This window comes from Camelus dromedarius, chromosome 5, assembly GCF_036321535.1.
Source record: "Camelus dromedarius isolate mCamDro1 chromosome 5, mCamDro1.pat, whole genome shotgun sequence".
NCBI lineage: Eukaryota > Metazoa > Chordata > Mammalia > Artiodactyla > Camelidae > Camelus > Camelus dromedarius.
Genome location: NC_087440.1, coordinates 65700255 through 65718751, shown reverse-complemented (window position 1 = coordinate 65718751; position 18497 = coordinate 65700255). Strand labels below are relative to the sequence as shown.

At 49.2% G+C, this 18497-nt stretch overlaps 1 protein-coding gene across 1 annotated transcript in view; it reads right to left on the bottom strand.

Annotated features, from left to right (window-relative positions):
* Positions 1–18226, bottom strand: part of GALNT16 (polypeptide N-acetylgalactosaminyltransferase 16) — an 81452-nt gene extending 63226 nt beyond the window's left edge. Inside the window, exons 1-2 of the mRNA XM_031453930.2 lie at positions 18131–18226; positions 17467–17756 (exon numbers count right to left, since the gene is read on the bottom strand). Coding sequence (XP_031309790.2) covers positions 17467–17643 — 177 coding nt within the window. The 5' untranslated portion in view covers positions 17644–17756; positions 18131–18226. The remainder of the gene's footprint in view (positions 1–17466; positions 17757–18130) is intronic.
* Between the last annotated feature and the right edge of the window lie 271 nt (positions 18227–18497).

Sequence of the window (18497 nt, the reverse complement as noted above, 5' to 3'; positions counted from 1 at the left end):
AGAGGCCAACTGAGCTGGGCCTACAGCAGCAACCAGACCTGAGGCTCCGGCAATGGGGATTTTATCTTGGGGAAAAACAACAAAAATGCCAATGGCAATGGTACAAAAGATGCTGAGAGGGGCGCTATAAAAGTGAGGGTGCGGCACAGAGGTGTACTTCTACAAAGACTTTCCAACAGCGAACAAAATTGTAAATCACTGCCAGGTTATGCCACTTGCTGGTGACTTGGCTTAAAGTGGGAACTTGACCTGGAGAACCGGGAGTGGGGAGCGACTTCCGGACCCTGGAGACTCAATTGTTCATCAACTCATCTCAGCTTTTGACTGGAGTTAGGTACTGGTCAAGAGATGCTGAGCATCCTGGGGCAGGCCTGGGGGGGCTAATTTCCTGTGTTTCTGAGTGAAGATAGAGCAAATCATGCTGAGATGCCAGTCAGTGCCTGCCTGTCCACACTCCACTTCTTTTTTTTTTTTTTTTTTATTTAAGTGGAGATACTGGGGCTTGAACCCAGGACCTCATGCACGCTCACCATGTGCTCTACCACTGAGCTATCTTCCTTCTCCCTTTCTTTTTTTTTTATTGAAACTTTTACATTTTGTTGTAAAATTTTTCAAATGTACTGAAAAGTTGAAGGAATTATCTAGTGAACACCCATATACCCACCACCTTGATTCTACAGCATTTTGCTGGTTTTGCTTCATCATATATCTGTCCTGCTAGCCATCCTTTCATCTGTCAGTCAATCCACCTCAATTTTTTGGTGTATTTCAAAGAAAGCTGTAGACCTCAGTTTACTTCACCCTTAAACACTTAAGCATGCATATCATTAACTAGAGTTCAAAATATGTTTAAAGTTTTGTGTGTGTGTGTCTGTACAATGCATGAATCTTAAGGGTACCTTCAGATGAATTTTGATAAATGCATACACCTGTGTCATCCAAATCCTCACCGAGAAACAGAACATTACTATCACTCCAGAGAGCTCCCTTGTCCACCCATTTTTAAGGGACCCACCCCACATCTCATCCCCATATCCCCTGCTGCCCTAATCTGTGAATAATATGCCCCGCAGTTCTGGGTGCTTCACCACAGCTGTCTGAACCAGGGTGGGCACTTGACCCGAAGGCAGTCCATCAAGGTGTTGGCTAGTGACCTTTAACCTCTATGGCTGGGCTCAGGGGGATGATCTGGGCCAATCCCAGGCTCCCTCAGGAGGTAGAACACTGAGAGACCTCACTTGTTGGTCAAAGACACTGAGCTGAAGGCCATGAGGCAGATCTGGGGCTGGGTCGCCATGACCACGAGCCACAGGCCAGCAGAAGTGCGGAGAACTCAGGGCTAGTGAGGAACACGAGCGTGTTCCCAGGCGGCACAAACCTCTGTGTGAGGGACGACATGGTCCCTGAGGAAGGCACGGGAGAGGGGGCCTCAGTTTCCTTTGGCTGCAGCTGCCATTCCAGGTGTCCGGAGTCTGCAGAAACTCGAGGGCCTCGCCTCTGTGCAACTACAACAGCCCCCTTGTAATGGAAATGCAGACAGTGGTACGTCGGCCAGTTTGTTGGGAAAATGAAAGGATCTTTCTTCCATGAGAGCCGCCCTACTTCTGTGTGGGACGGGCTGTAGGCATGACCTAAATGCCCCTGGAAATTGATGACAATAATACATGACATCGGCATCAGAAGTGATGGTAAAGCCAAGCCCGCTACTGCACGTTTTAACCATAGGCTCATCTGACCCTCGCACCAGCCTTTTCCAAACAACAGGTATTCTGTCCCCATTTTGCAGTTGAGACAGGCACAGAACTGAGCTGTAATCTGCCCAAGTTCCCAGTAAACTGTGGAACCAGAGCTGGGGTGCAGAGTACAGAGTCCTGAGTCCCAGCGTTCTCTCCTGTGCCTGGGCAGGTACTGGGGTGGAGGCAAGGTTCAGAGTCATGTGTGGGTCCAGGTGGCAAGTTTTCTGCCCTGGAGCATTTGCATGAGTAAGCAGCCCACATGTGAAGAGCCTCCTTGCTCTGGCTCCTAACCATCATCTAGTCTTCGCCCCATTCCAGGCTACAACCTTACAGAATGACTTGGAATTGGGCATACCACGCTGTACCTTTGCTCAGGCCACACCTCCTGCCTGAGGGTTCCTGTCTCTCCATGTCAACCAGCATGTGCCCACCTCTAAAGTCCAGCCACGTCATCACCCCCTCAGTGAGAGCGGCAAAGACTCTCCCCAGCATGTGCCCTGTGATGGTACCCACAGCCTTCCTCACCCTCACCAGCTCCCTCCCAAGTCTAAGCAACTGGAAGGCAAGAACTGGGGCTCTTTCACCCTTGCACCCCAGCTTCTAGATTGGCGCTTGTCACACACCAGAAAACAAACACTTTCTCAGTGGCCACGTGTATAACATTTATGAGCATACTTACTGTGGATGCAGTTCTGAGAGGTTTACAGGCATTCACTCATCATAACAACTCAAAAAGGTAAATATTATATTTATCCAGGGATAGATTTGGGTGAGGGAAGTGAAGCACTCAGCTCGGATGCAAAATGGAAAGCGGTACCAAAAAAACTCAGGAATCAACATAGATAATATTTTAATGAATATTTTACAACCGAGTATTAAAATTTCAGATCTAGACAAGATCCGGCCCAGCACTTACCACCACTTGCCTCCCTCACCTCACCTAATCCCAGCCCTATCAGATTCTGTCTTTATTTAAATTTTTGAGATTTTGTTCACCAAATCCATTTCCACGTATTATCTAATGAATTAATCAAGGCCATGTGTAAAGATTTACCTACAAACATGTTATTGTTGCGTTGTTTATGAAAATTAAAAAAAAAATAGGAGAACATTTGGTTGAACCACATGAAACTGCTAGTATTTGACCATTTTTGATCTAAAAAGAACAATTCCAATTGCCAACCTAATCTAAACAGCCAGAATTTACAAACCGTGATTACATATAATCTAGGGAACATTCTCTCAATGAAATCCAGGCAGCCATTAAAAAATATTTGGAAGACAACAAGGACGTAGAAAGGTGTTCACAAGGAAGTGTTGAATGAAAAGAACCAGGTACAAAGCTGGATGAAATGTATCATTTCATTAAGAAAAATTCACCAGAAAAGATCTGCATTGATCATTCATCAAAATGTGAATCGAGGTAAACCTGAATGGTGAGTTTTGGAGTGATTTTCATGTTGTTTTTTGATTTCCCATCTCTTGTATATTAAACGTACTACATCTAAAGAGAGAGAAAAGAACAATAAAGAAAAACCTGCTTACCCACAGATACAGAGAACAAACTAGTGGTTACCAGTGGGGAGAGGGAAGGGAGGAGGGGCAGTATAGGGACAGAGGATTAAGAGGTACAAATCATTATGTATAAAGTAAACTACAAGGATATATTGTAATATGGGGAATATAGCAAATATTTTATAATAACTATAAATGGAGTATAGCCTTTAAAAATTGTGACTCAGTATATTGTACACTTATAATTTATATAATATTATATACATCAACTACACTTCAATAAAAAACCTTGTTATCTTATTCCTTTGTTAACTATGTAAGTTTAAAAAGCCAAAGCTCTAAACGTTCTTAGAAACAATGAACAGTACACGTATGTAAATTTTAAAAATATGTGTAACATATTGTGTATATGTATTTACATGCAATACATTGTAAAGTGCAGTCAAACTGTAATAATTCTACCTAATAAAACTGAAAAAAAAACCCCATTATTATCAACAACAACAACAAAAAAAGAGAAAAATGTGCTTGTCGTTGATCTCATACCTTTCCACCAAGACTTTGCCACCCCCTCACCCTGAAAGGGGTGTAACGCCATTTTTATTATTCACACCGTTTCACCGATGGGACTCTCCCCCTCCGGCTCTTAATTCTCTTCCTCTGACCCTTTCCTCCTTTCCAGACCCTTCCTTCCTTCCAGCCCCCTGCACTCCCAACACCTGACCTTGCTGAAGAAAGTGCTTTCTCTACCACCACCTGCTCCAAAGCCCGCACCAACTCCCCCTCTACCCCCACCTTCTGGCCCCCGACCCCCTGCAGGGGGCTGACCTGCAGGTACGCAACACACACCCAAGCACCATCAACTGAACAGAGCTGTCCTTCAGGCAAGTGAAAACAGTGCTGCGTGGGTGACAGGATTTGCAGGGGGAGGAGGGGTTTGGTGGAGCAGGATTCTTGCCTTCAGTAACTCCACTTCCCTCCTCTGCCTTCATGCAGCTGAGACTCAACCTTTGGGCGCCAGCTCTCTCTTTTTCAAATACTTTTAGAGTTAAGATTTTTTTTAATTCCAAAAGGTACAAAGACTAAGAATCACCTGCATTGCTCCCCCAATCAACAACTCCTTAGCATTTTATCAGACTGGCTTTAAGCCTCTCTCTTTTATTTAAGCCACCCCCCTCAAAAACAAACAAACAAACAAACCAAGTGAAATGAAATGTTACAAAGCCAGCCAAAGCTCCCTGTTGGTCCCCTCCACCATCTCTTCCATAAACACTCACTGTCCTGAGTGTGCTCTGTATCCTCTTTGGTCCAGCATCATACTTTGACAAATATAGGCACACACACACACACACATCCAGGAAAAATAGAGTAATTGTTCTGTATTATTCTGATCTGCAATCTGGTTTTCTTTCCCCCTCTAACATCATGTTTTTAAGCCTCATTCATGCTGATATATATTGATCTAGTTCATTTATTTTACTACCGCACAAAGTATTCCATCCCAGGTGAGTGGACTGGATGCCTCGGCATGGTACTCTGGGGTGCAGGGAATACCAAGGCTTCCTCTGACCTCAGAGGTTCTGCTAATTTGGAGAGCCTAAGCCAATTGCAGGGACTCTCCCTGTCCCTCATACTTCTAATTCATAAAAACTCCCAAACCCTGCCCTAGGTCCTCATCTTTCCCCCAGCTCCGCCAGGTGCTGAGATCACCTGGTCTCCACCTCACTCCTTTGTCTGACCTGTGAATATCTCTTGGTCTTCTAAAGTTCCCCATCCTGATTTCAAGAAATAAGGGAATTAAGATCTTTCACAAAGCCTGCTTTCCTCTCGTAAGTCGTGCCATCAGGTGGTGGGCGTCCTAAGAAGTCAGTGTTTCTTCCGGTTTTGGTGCCAGGCTGCCCTGATCAAATCCTGGTAACTTGCCCTCTCTGAGTCAGGTTCCTCATCTGTAAAATGGGGGAGTAATGCTCAGCTCACAAGCCTGCCTTGACAGTCAAGGGCAAAATATATGAAACACAATTGGCAGGCTCCTGGCTCACAGCAGGCAGTCAAAAAATGCTTCTGCCCTTGCCCTTCTTCTGTCTCTTCTCAAACCAGCAGCCACAGGGGTCTCTCAAAATGTAAGTCAGACCTCATCACTCCTCTGCTTATGTGATTTCCCAGGTCAGGTCAGGAAGGCTTTGCAATACGTATCTTGGCTTCCTGGGTTGCTTGCTGTGAGGGAAGCCAGGCACCACACACCATGAAGACACCCAAGCAGGCCTGTGGTGGGACCCACATGGGGAAGAACTGAGGCCTCCCGCCAACAGCCTGAACCAACTTGCCAGCCATATGAGACAGCAACTCTCCATCCTTTCAATGACGGTACCCCAGCTGACACCTGAGCCCAACCACACTGAGAAACCCCAGGCCAGAACCACCCAGCCAAGCCACTCCCAAATACCTGACCCACAAAAAACAATGAGAGACAAGACAATAAATGATCATTATTGTTTTAAGCCATTAAGTTTTAGGGCGATTTGTTATGCAGCATTAAATAAATAATATGCAAGTTGACAAATAATGACAACTAGTATTGTTATTATTAACTTGTATGCTAACGCTAGTATAGCACTTACTATGTGCTAGGCACTATTCTAAACACCTTATGTCTCTGAGATCCAGTGTGTATTTTATACTTACAGCACGTCTCATAGCAACCATCTGAAATGGGGACTACTAGTATCCCCATTTTAGACATAAGAAAACTAAGGCACAGAATGCTTCAATAACTTGCTAGTGAGCAGCAGAGGTGGAAAAGGCACCCCTACACTGGCTCCAGTGGCTGTGCCCATAACCACCATCTCATGCTGCTTCCTGAACTAAGCCATAACCAGAAATGTGACACCAAGAAGCGGGAAATGTTCCCAAATTCACAGAGCCCGCTTTTAAGGGAGGAAGAGGAAGGAGAGAAAAAGGAAAAGGGCCAACCCTCTTCTCTCCCACTGGACCCTCCAGGTTTTACCCTTCTCCTTGGGTTTCAGTTTTAACCATCTCCTATGTGGCCAGTTGGCTGGTTGCAGACCAGAGCCAACTCACCTCTACTGAGTAAGTGGAAAAACTTACTAAAACTTTGCATAGTGTTTTAAAGCTCTTGTCACATCTCCTCAGTTAGGACTCTGATCCATGGAGATGACCATTTTCTCCTCTGCACATCTCCTGACCCAATGCAAGTTTCATCCCTGCTTCTTCAAAGTGGCTAAAGTCTTAAAACATATCAGGTCTTTCAAGTGCAGAAAAATTGCTCAAAGAAGACAGCTTCATCAACGCAGGATCAGTAAATACAAAGCACACATTCTATAGTCCCATTCTATGCCCTTTACAGGCTTGGCTAATCAATCACCTCTTTCCCACTCAGTCTGGATGCAGCTTCAGAATCCATCTCATCACTGTGCTCTAGGATGCCACTTCCACAGGTTTTGAGTTGGCAGTAGAGCTGAGACCTATTTGTCATTCTGGCTCTAACAGGACAAAGACGAAACAGCGAAAGCAACAGACTGGAACTAATCCCCCTACTTTCCAAGGGAGTAAAAGGCTCCCTGCCTCCACTGCCCTTACCCCTCCTCCAAAACCCATTTTCATCACAGCGAGAGCTTAGAAGGGATTTAACAAAAGAGAAGACACTGCAAGAAAACATTGACCTTGGTTTTAATGATGGTGTAAGGATGACGGCCCAGGCTGAGAGGTGTCCGTGTCCATGGATGATGGTGAATTAGGAACCAACGACTCAGCAACAGCTGGACCGGAAAGGACTCATCCTGAAGTCAAGGCAAACTAGGAGTGGAGCCACATTCTTTATACATAACCTTCGGCTGACAACCTCTTAGCACTTTAGAAAGGGGTCATGAACACATGTAAGGACAAGCAATGGCCAGAGAAACAGAATATAAGCCACACGTATAATTTTAAAATTTCTAGTGGCCATGTTAAAAAGTGTGGCTACATTAAAAAAAATACTGTAAAAAGAAACAGGTAAAATTAATTGTAATATACTTTATTTAGCCCAAAATAAACAAATATTATCATTTTGACACATAATATAAAAAATATTAGTGAAGTATTTTGATTCTTTGTTTTGTACTAAGTCTCTGAAATCCAGTGTGTACTTTACACTTACAGCACATTTCAATTCAGATACAAAACTTTCACCAGACATACTAGATCAGTGTTGTGATTTCATAAAATCTACAGAAAATGTAGGTTCCATATATCAAAGTTCTTCTAAACACTCCTAAAAGTTTCTCAATAACTGAAATGAGTGTCTGCTTTTAAATTTAAATCAATTAAAATTAAATAAAATTAAAAAAACTCAGCTCCTCTTGTTGCACTAGCCACATTTCAAGCACCCAACAGCCACATGTAGTTGGTGGCTACTGTATCGGTCAGTGCAGGTCTGGACCACGCAGGGCTCTCCCTACCTGTGGGCAGATGCCATCTCCCATCAGAGCCCCTTTGCTCAGGGGATCTATGGCCTGGCTCTTCTGAACACTTTTTGCACAGGCCTGGGCCTCACAACCATTGTTTCACTCTCTGACGGGGCCCTTTCTTACTCTCTCTGCTTGACTTGCCCTCAGCTTTGCCCCAGTACAGGCTTTCAGAGCTCCCAGGCTCCATGCTTTTGGTTCTCAGGCTCATCAACCCCCACCTGGCTCTCAGTTCCTACCAGGGTGTGCTTCAGCGCCCTGCTTGACTGCAAGAGCTGTCTAGGTGATGCTGTGTTCTCTGCTTTGCAAAAAAATTAAAAAATATATACAGGGATGGGCAATTTGGGGGTGCATCCATGGGCAAGCCATTTCCTTTTGGTGTTCTAGGAGAAGACCCTTGCCATTTTCATGCCCTACAAGGTGGACCAGGACTATACTAAAACATCCCCGTGGGCAGCTCTGCTCTCTATCTGAAGTCCCTTTTGGCTTATGGCTCCAAAAGGCCCTCCATCACCTTCCCCCGCTCCTGCAGTATGTGTGTGCCCTGTCCCTTGGTTCCCTTTCTTCCTGTGGCCTCTTGGATTGGTGAAGGATTTGGGGGCTGTGGCCCAGTCCTATCACATCCCTCCTTCAGGCACCAACAGCACAGCAGACATCACTAATCGATCACAGGTTCTTTCCTCCTGAGCCTCAGGCTGGGCTCTGTCCCAAACCCTGGGGCGATACCCTCAGCCTCCCACACTCTCCTCTGGTTCCCCAACCAGGGAGGGATTTCACAGGGAGGCTTCCAAGTAAAGAATCTGGTCGCAGACTTGCAAGGCGCCAGAAGCTAACGCCCCTGGAACTGACTTGGCAGCTTTGGAAGGCAACGTGGGTTCCCTCTGGCTGTGGCATCCCAAGGCCAGACCCCTTGAAATGAAAGACCTTGAAATGTCAGAAGCCCTCCCCAACAGTTTGTTTAAAGGAGCCAGAAGCCAGAGCCTCTGTGAGAAGATGAAGGGATGGAAATCTGAAGTCTGATAAGCAGCATCTAAAAGGGCATGATTGACAGGGCTCTGGGATTGGGTGTGACCTGAACCACAAAAACAGAATGCCTACAGCCCCATCATAACAGTCGCCTGGGCCCTGGGGAAGCCACCTCAATGGCACAGGACACAGCCTCAGACAGGCCTAGGCAGAGTCGACTTCCTGAAAGTAGCGCCTTTCATCCACCTCCTGCCTGAAAAAGAGCTTTGCAGGGTCATTGATCCTGCCAGGCCCTGGCGCCCCCCCCAAGTGCCCACCTCCGTGTGAGGGACAGCCCTGACGCTCTGGCCTTTAGGGTTTATTTGTACAGAAGGGGGCAGGAAAGGGCAAGAATTCTGAGTTCCTGCATTGCAGGAAAACATCTCCAGAGTCCCAAATGCACCTGAAGAGAACACGATGAACCAGACGAAGAAACAAAGGCGTGCTTGATCAGGTACCACCACACAGAGGAATTCTTCCCACACAAAGCTCTCCCCCAGAGGCAGAGCCCTCCCCCATCCCTCTCTACTCCAATATTTCAACAAGGGCTCCATTATCTTTTGCCTTTTAAATATCTTCAGGCACTAGGCACTCTGTTCCCCCTTACCAGCCTCACCACACACACACACACACACAGGACACACAAGTACATCATTGACCTCACATTATAAGGAAAATGAAGTGTCCCAAGCATAGAACATCTTGCAAAGAACCTCGGTTTAGCTCTTTAAAATAACCGACACTTACTAATATATTTGACTGTATTACTGGAAAATTTTTTGAACTGAATGACATAAGCTCCCTGACATACCAAGTCGATACACCAAATATAATTTATCACTTCCTGATGACTCAGGGACATGCTTCTAAGCCTGTCTTTATCCTGGTCTACAAGGCCTAACGATCTGGACTCTCACCTTGGGCCACTTGCTCCCTTGTTTAGGCTGCCCCAGCCAAGTGCTCTGAGCGCACATCCTGCAGAGATGGTGCCCGGGCCTTGGCTGTCTGGAACACTCTCTCCCCAGACGCCTGCCTGGCTCACTCTTTCCATTCACGCTGCAGCTCAAACACCATTTTACCCTGCAGGCCTTTCCTGGCCATCTTTCTCTCATTTTTCTGTCCATTTTGCCACTTTATTTTATTTTCATAGTGTTTGCCACCACTTAACACGTTGCATTTTTATCTATTTATGGACTGTCTCCCCTACCAGGATGTGAGCTTCTTAAGAGCAGGGATTTTGCCTGTTTTGTTATCTCCAGAACCTATAACAGTCCTGCCACATAGCAGTAAATAATAGTCAAGTGAAGGAATAAATGATGCCTTCAGCACTTCTGATCAGTGTGTGCCTGTGGGGTGGGGGGTTGTTGCCCCAGCCTCACTTGGCCCTTCCTGGTTGGTCCTTTGCCGCCAACTGACTTCTCAGTGTATCAGCGCCTCATAGCAATGCCCTCATCTTGCTTCTTCTCATCTAATATATATATAGTTTTTCCTAATATATAACCTATGAAAGGTTACCAGGAGATGGACAACCTCTGAACTCCTTAAACTGATTTTTACAAAAAAAATGTGCATTTCTAGGCTGTAGCCTAATTCCATGACTGTCTTCTGAATAAAGTCCAAGAGCTTGAGACTATGAATTCTCTGCTCAGGGGTCTTTGCAGCCTCCCTCTGGTCTTCCTGGATTGTTGAGAGTCTGAAGTCCACCTGTAGACACTCCTACATATGTGTCTGTGTGCCTCCCAAACACACACAAATACCACAGGCTGCTCCTTCAGCAGAAGGCAAGCTGCACTGCTCCATCAGTGTTTCAAGAGAAGAGAATGGGGAGGGTTTGGTTCAGTTTATTCCATTTATTTATTTGATCCATTTATTTATGAGAATTGGTTTCATGCTCTTCTGAACACAAGTGGTCTGGTCTTTGTACAACTCACCCTCTGGCCTTATTCTACTTAATCCAAGCACCAGCACACCATGAGCCCTGGCTTGGGGCCAACTCACTTTTGCAGAAATGAGTCAACAAAGTGAAAGATAGTTTGAGCTGGGAGATCCTGTAGTTCAACCCTCATCTGATAGATGAGGAAACTAAGGCCCAGAGAGTGGAAGTGACTCACGTAAGGAAACACAGCCCAGTGGGAGCAGGGCTGATCCTAGAAGAGGGGTCACTTGGCCTTCCACCCACATGTTCTCTCCATCCCCTCCCCCTTGTCCCCAACAGCCAACATCTGTTTCCACCCTGGGCTGGTCTGTTCTGCCAAGACCTGAACCAGCTGGAACCCAGAGGAATCCCACAATGGCAGGTCTCACAATTCTGAGCATGTTAAAAGATGTCACTCCCTCTAAGCTCTGAGACAATGTTGTCCCTGATCTATATGGAGCCACACATGGAAAGGCAGGAAAGTGACACTCGTGCCCTTAACTAAACTTGAAGTTCTTCCTAATGGGTCCAGAAAAGTGGAAAATCTCTACCTGGTGCAGGCTTGCCTCAGTGTCTCCCCAGACGTGGCCTGAGCCTCATTTTGCCTATAGAGTATAATGACAGACCCCGCCATCCCTTTCTGTCTCTAACCAGATACCAGTATAGGGTGTGGCTGAAATTTAGGGTGTTGGGGACCCAGGCAGGCCTGGGCTTCAGCCTCTTCCATAAACCCAGCTCAGGGGCACTTCCGGCCAGCACCCCCCAGCAGGGCCCTGGGAGACAGGACAGGCTCTCTGGAAACTCTCTCCAGGCCAGATGGGGAAACAGAGCAGCATATGGGAAGGTCAGACTCCAGGGGCCTCAAGTGGGCAGAAAAATCTTTGTGGGCCTTGCTCTGGGGAGCAGGAAGGATACTGAAGACCAGCTCTTTCTATTTTGTGGCTTTGCCTCTGACTGGCCTTGGCTCCCTCTCCTTCCCTGTTTGGCAGCTCCAAAGGAACAGGGAGGGGACAGCACAGTGGCAGTGATGGGTTTCTTTCTGTCGCCCTCCTCCCTGGCCTTGGTATGTGCAGCTAGCCCTGCTTCCCAGGGCACTAGGTCTCCTGCAGTGCAATAATTGGACCTTATTTCAAACTTGGTTACCGAGCTGCCTGGACATCTTCAGAGATAGTCAGGACCACAAGCTTTATCTGCCTCCTCCCACCGTTTCTGGGAGGAAGTGCGGACCTGTTGACAGGGAGCATGGAGAGAAACCCTGGTCAGCCTGCAGACTGTTCCAATGATGGACAGCTCAGTGACAAAGTGTTCCTTCTGGTGAAAGGAAATCTCCCTCCCTGCCACCTCTCCCCACTGGCCCCAGTTCTCTTCCTTGGAACCCTACAGAATAACTCACATAAGTCTCTTGCCTTTTCTGCTGGCTCAGTGCTAAGTACTGGAGGATTCAGAAGTGGGAGACAAGGTTAAGAAGTTTACACTTTAATCGAAGAATCAAGAGTGATTTTATTCAGGCGTTGAGTATTTTTTAAATGATGATCTTGATTGGCTTTATATCATTATAACATTAATAGATGTTTAATATAGAAAATGTTGGAAAAAACCAAAAGGTGGAAGGGGATTACCCATAATCCTACTTTCCTGTTGCTAATATTTTGTTGTGTATGGTGTTCGCATTTTTTCCCAACAAATGTTTATGGAGTGAATACGAAGCAAGGTGCTGATCTAGGTGTTCCTGGAAAGATGCACTGATGCATCAGACTTGGATCTTGCCCTGAAGGTGCTTTAGGGAAAAGACACAAGCTTGGGCTTTAGAGGCAGAAATACCTACTTTCAAAGACACTTACTCGTTGCCAGATCATAGGTAAGACACTGACTCCCTCTGAGCCTCAGTTTACTCATGTTAACTGGACCTGATAATGGCACCTACCTCATTAGGTTATTGAAGGGATTCAAAGAGGTTAAAGCTTGCAAAACACCTAACACAGCATTGTTGGGTCCAGTGTATTAAGCCATCAGAAATATAATACAGATGTAACAGTGATTACAGAGGCTAGACAGGTTCAGGTCAAAGACCACAGCATTCAGGGGAGAGAGACTTGGCCCCCTGAAACCATTTCCAAAGTGGGCTGTACACTGACTGTGACTGTACCATGCACGTTGTCTGATTTAGCGAACCGAATGACTCCCTAAGTGTAATCATCATTGACCTGAATCTCAGCACTCTGCTCCCTGCTCCTTTCCAAAAGCCCTGGGTCTCTTGTCTGTTTAGCCTCCTTGTGTCTTTGACCCCCTTATTCATAGGGAAGGATTTTCAGGTCTCCTCAAGAAGCAGATGGGGATAAATTTGCAATCTTCTAACTGGAATGAACTGCCTGGCCACAGGCTTACCTCTGACTCCAGGCCTGTTTCCTCCATCACAGTAAGACAGACATCAGGGCCCAGCCTTGCCTGTCAGAGCCCCTCCACATCTACTTAAATGGTACTTCCAGACCCCAGGGCTTCCTCTGCCCACAGAGCTGATAGACAAGGTCACCAGAGAAGAAAGCCAGGCCCCATGCCCTCAGAGCAGCCAGTGGGGGAACTGCTATTCTGACCAGAAGTAAAGGGCCCAGCAGGAGAATGAGCAGAGCCTTAAAAGTGATCTGTGCATTGGCCCTCAGATCTCCCAAGGAGGGAACTCTTGGGCTGTCAGGGCCCTTACCAGTCTTGCTGCCACTGTGCTGTCCCCAAGTCCTATGGGCAGGTCTCAACATGACCCAGGCTGGGACCCCAGCAATGGGAAATCAGTCCCCTTCAATCTGAACATTTTGGCAAAAGGAATTGGGGGTGCTTATGCTTCTTCCTCCCCACCCTCTTTCTTGCATAGGGCACCCAGACAAATTAAATACAAAATCATTTTCGGTCACTTAGGCAAATCATATTCTTACGGTTCTGAAATGCATACATTATAAATAAAATATAAACTCACCCAGATGGGATTGAAGCCTCTGCTCTCAGAGAACAGTGCTGGAAAAGTCATCATTTGTGTTCCTTTCTGCTGCTAGGTAAGCTGGGATCCCTGCGCAGCATCAGGGATCACTACGGGATCTACTCCGGACAGGGGTGTCCCTCCACCAGAAATAAACCTCATGACACCCTTCAAAAGAACTCCCTTACAGTCATTTATTTGCTTCTAGAAATGAAACTATTATCAGCTTATCTAAGGATCAACAAACTTTACAAATCATTTCACCCAAATTTAACACATAAAATAACGAAGGTCCAGAGATGTAAGTTTTTGTCCATAGTCACTGAGCAGTATCCCAATAGAACGATAAAAAACCCCAGTTTAGGGAAACTCTTGCCTAAAACTTTCATAGTTTCAAATAGGAGACGCTGCAAAAGAGTACACCTATCTCAAAAATATCCATAATGGATAGTCTTTTAAAAATCTGTCTGTAAAGTGAAACTCCATGTAACACCTTAGCATCCCATCCATGCCTATTAGAGAATTAGCATATGGAAACCCAAACCAATCACAAAGGCTCTTCCCAACTGTGAGGTCTGAAGACTGAAGGCCAGCTGTGTCAGCTCTGCCTCCTGCTTTGGCAGCTGTCCAGAGCTAGCGTGCATCGTGCATCGATGTAGATTCAAGTGGATAGTCCCCAGTCCACTGCCTTGCCCATAAAGTACAGCGTGGAAGAATCGCAAAGCCTGCCACATCTGAAGCAACCATTTAGGGACGAAGTCAGCATCTCTCTTTAGTTTTACAGATTCCGTAACCAATTTTTTACCTCAAAATTTATGACACATGGGCTGACAGCAGGACAGAATATTAAAAATCAGGACCTCCCTGAGAAATCTGGGCCATACGGTTGCCATGCCGACACCCCACAATGCCAAACAAGTGCCTCCAAGGTCCAGAAGCAACTTGGCTGGCTTCGAATTACCCAGACATTGTGAAGGCAGAGCTGCCTCCTGGCCCGGGCTGTTAGGCAGACCCTCCCTTTCCCAACTCAGCTCTCTGATTCCCCAGGGGAGTGATGATGACGCTTGTCTGAATTTTCTCAGCCTCTGTCAGCAGGACTGGCCACATCATTCCCTAAGAATCTGAAAATCCACACACAGCGTCCTGGCCCAAATAGACAGAGACATGTTTTGGAAGCACAAGGAGACCAGTGAGAGGTTAACCACAGATTTTTAGGGACAAAGCAAATCCTTACCTGCACCTGCACCTGCACCTGCACCTGCCCCTTTTAAGTTGGGCAAAGGGTTTACCTCCTGGAAAAGCTGAACAGCATTCTCCTAGCTCTCTAGCTATAGTCAGGTTGGAGCTGGAATAAAGTCTTAGTAAGATATGAAGCTTGGACCATTGACTGCTCCCAGAGATGGGCAGAAATCCTACTTCACTCATCTAACAGTACTTATTAAGTCTTGCTCATCAATGTGGGCATGCAAGGAGCTGCCTGCTTAGTCCCTGCCTGATAGCTTCCATTCAGTGAGGAGACAGGCCCAAGACTGAGAATCCAACTGAAGTGAAATACCCAGAAGATAGGAATACAATGCAAGGCTGTGTCAAAGGCGGTGTGTGACTGGGAATCAATACTTAAAACCCCACCCCCACCCCCCACTCCAGCCTGTGCTAAAGCTTAAGAACTGCCAGGGAGCTGGCTATGCCCCTGAGTGGCCAGGGAGGGCTCTGCTGCTCCCTCCCAGGAACTTCCACTCTTCCTCTTCTCCTTCGCCTCCATTCCTGGCTCCCCAATAGTCCTTTACAGTTTAAATTTGGCTTCAAGTTCACAGGCCTTTTCTAATCGGCAGCAAGTCAAACCCCAAGGGAACAAGTAGGGGTGAGAGGTTGTTCACTGGAGCCCGCATGACCTCCAATTTCCACCCTTCAAAACCAGTATCCCATACCTCCAGCAGTCCACCCCCACCCTTCTCCCCTGCCCCTCCCCTCCCTGCGCCTTTCCCAGCTCGAAGTCTGAGTGGTCTTCTCAGATTCTGAAGCAGAGGCACCTGTGATGAGACCAGCCTCAGGCTCTGAGCAGCAGTTTCTCTGTGCTCTTCCTTTATATCCCCCCTCCTCTCTCCCCTCCTCCTTTTCCAGCTCAGACCCTCCTCCCATCGCGTCACCACAGAGATGGACAGAACATCTGGCCAGCCTGCCTCTCCCCTGCTACTCCAGGCCCGCCTAACCTGGACCCGGGGTGGCTCTCTCAGAGAGTAAGAACGGGGCAGCTTGGATGAGTCTTTTCTGTGTTAGCTCCCTGGGGGTCCGGGGCCATCTGTGTTGCTCCCACTCTACTCTGTCCATCCACCCAGATCCCAGCACTCGGAGATCTTTACACAGGAGGTTTTTTTTCTTCATCAGCTTTTCTGTCCAAATATCCACAAGTGCTTTGAAAACAGTGACCTAGTGGCAGGGACCCTCAGCCCTGAAGGGAACACTCCATCCAACCAGACCAGCCTCCAGACAGATCGGGAATAGGGGAGTGGCTCCGGGGAAAGCCCACAAACTCCAAGGTCTCCTCAGGCAAAGCCTGGAAATATGGTTCCTTTACAGGGAATTTTTACATCGTCTTGAGTCGGTAACAAGAAACCAAATCGGGCCGGATGGAAATATGAGAGCATTTCCACACCGACCACCCCCTCAACGCACACACACCATATTCCTGGGGCTCAGCTGCCTTGGTGCAAATATCTCAGACTGCTCCACGCAAGCCTTCGCTCTCCTGACCCTGCACCTTTTTAGGAGCTCCTCACCCCTCCCTCCCCAGGCCCAGCTCTTTCAGAATGGCCACCCTGATCCACTCGTCCACCCTCAGACCCACACTTCGCTCTCCTTCCTCCTGCCGGGCGCCGTCCAGGCTGTCCCCGCCCAGCATTTCGTCCTGAGGGTCTCCCAAGACTCACACACCACCTGCCCGCATCGGAAGAACACTGCCTGCTGAAGCACTCCTCTCGGGTCCCACAGCCACCGGTCTCAACAGGTGCCCCTGGCACAAAGCGCCATCACCCCGGGCCCGGACGGAAGCAGCGACAGGCACACCCCAGCCCAGGTCCGCTGGGCGCCTGGGGGTACCCCCTGCGCACACGCAGAAGGCCCCGGCGGTGCCCCGCCGCCTTGATATCCCGGCTCTCATTGAAGTCGCGGGGCTGACCTCGTGAGAGTATCTCCGAACATGGGCGCAGGCACTGCTAGCTCACCCGTTGTGATGGGCTGGTGTTGGGGCGAGGGACGGGTGCAGGACAAGACCTTTCTCCGGGGGTGATAGTGAGGGAGTCCTCCGTGCCAAAGAAGCATGTTCAAGTTGACCCAGGCTGAGAAGGTGGCTCAAAGTCCAGTACAGCCCCTAACGATCCTGCCTCACCCAGCGACCCCACCCGATGTCCTTTGCCCCTAAGAGAAGATGGGGTGCGCACGGCCACCTACACGCTCGGCAGCGCGAGCTTCCCACTGCCGGCTTGCCGCGCGCAAGGTCCGGCTGCCTTCCGGGGCTGGCGAGGCTCGGGCAGCCCCGGGCCCCCAGTCCCAGGCCCCGGGCCTCGGATGCGCAGTGCCAAGAGAGCCGCCACGTTCCCAGTCGCGCGTACACGCCGGGCCCACCAAACTTGCAGCACTTTCTCCCAGCCCCCACCCGCTGTCACCCTCTCTCCAACCGTGAGCCCTGGCCTCGCTAGCCCGACAGAGGTTGCCATAACAACGGACAGGAATGCTCCAACATATACAAAGCCAGCGAGGCACGGCGGGCCGGCAGCCCCCGGCCCGGTCCCGCTCCCTCTGCAGCCGCGCGGGGCTAGGACGCGCGCCGTGGCTCCCCGGCCGGCCGCCCTGCGCGCAGCTCGTACTCACAATGAGAGGGATGGTGCGGTCCTCGCGGAGCTGCTCCGGCCTCCCGCCGGCTCTCTGCGCGCCCCGGCCGCCGGAGGATGCTGCATGGGCTCGGTTGTCCTGCCATAAGTAGTAGAAAGTGCCCAGGATCCAGGCTACGGTTAGGATGGCGATGGCATTGGCGCGGATCTTCCTCATGGTGGGCGGGCGGGCACTCCGAGTAGGGGCCCGGACCGGCGTGCTCTCGGGGCCGGAGCGGGGGTACTCGCAGCCCCAGCTGTTTGTTTTCTCTCGTGCCTGGCTGCTCAGTCCTGCAGAGCGAAAAAGGAGAGAGGTGGGGGCTGGGGGGGGGGGGTGATAGGGAGAGACAGGAGCGCGGAGCGATCCTCACGGTCCTAATGCCCTTCAGCCCCAAGCGCGAGCGTCCTCCGGGGGCCCATTCATTCAAGCACGGAGTCCGCCTCGCGCTCCAGCCCCCGCCGGCCGCCCGGCTGCTACGCCCGGGGAGAGGAGCGCGGCGGGAGGAAGGCCCGGCGAGGCAGACGCCCACGGCGGAATGGCGAAGGGCCAGAGCCAGTCTCGACTCCCAAAGCTCGGCGACCGAGCTCCCGGCGGCTGCCCCCGCGCGGCCCTGGTCGGTCCCGCCTACCTCCACCCACCCCCGGACGGAGCAGCCCTGAGTCACCGGCTGAAGATGCGCGACCCCGGCCCGGGCCTGCGCCGCGGAGCTGCAGTTCTGAGCTGTGCTCTAAACTGCGCTCTGGCGCGGGGTTTAAGGTGTATTCTGCGAGTCCTTGGGAAGGGGCGGCTGGGCAGGAGAGTCTGGAGTTTGCACCGAAATCTTCAGCAGCCTAGGTTTCCGAGCCGGAGGGCCCACTCCGAAGAGGGATTGGAAGCCGATGCACTTGACATTCGAAGAAAGCGAAGGGAAAGCAACGCTGCTTCACAGCGAAAGGAGAATGAGGGTAAAACCATCTCCACGTTTTACATTGGCCGGGGGCTCCCAGTTTAATGATGCTTCCCTCCACTGTCCCCTGGACATCCCTGGGGTA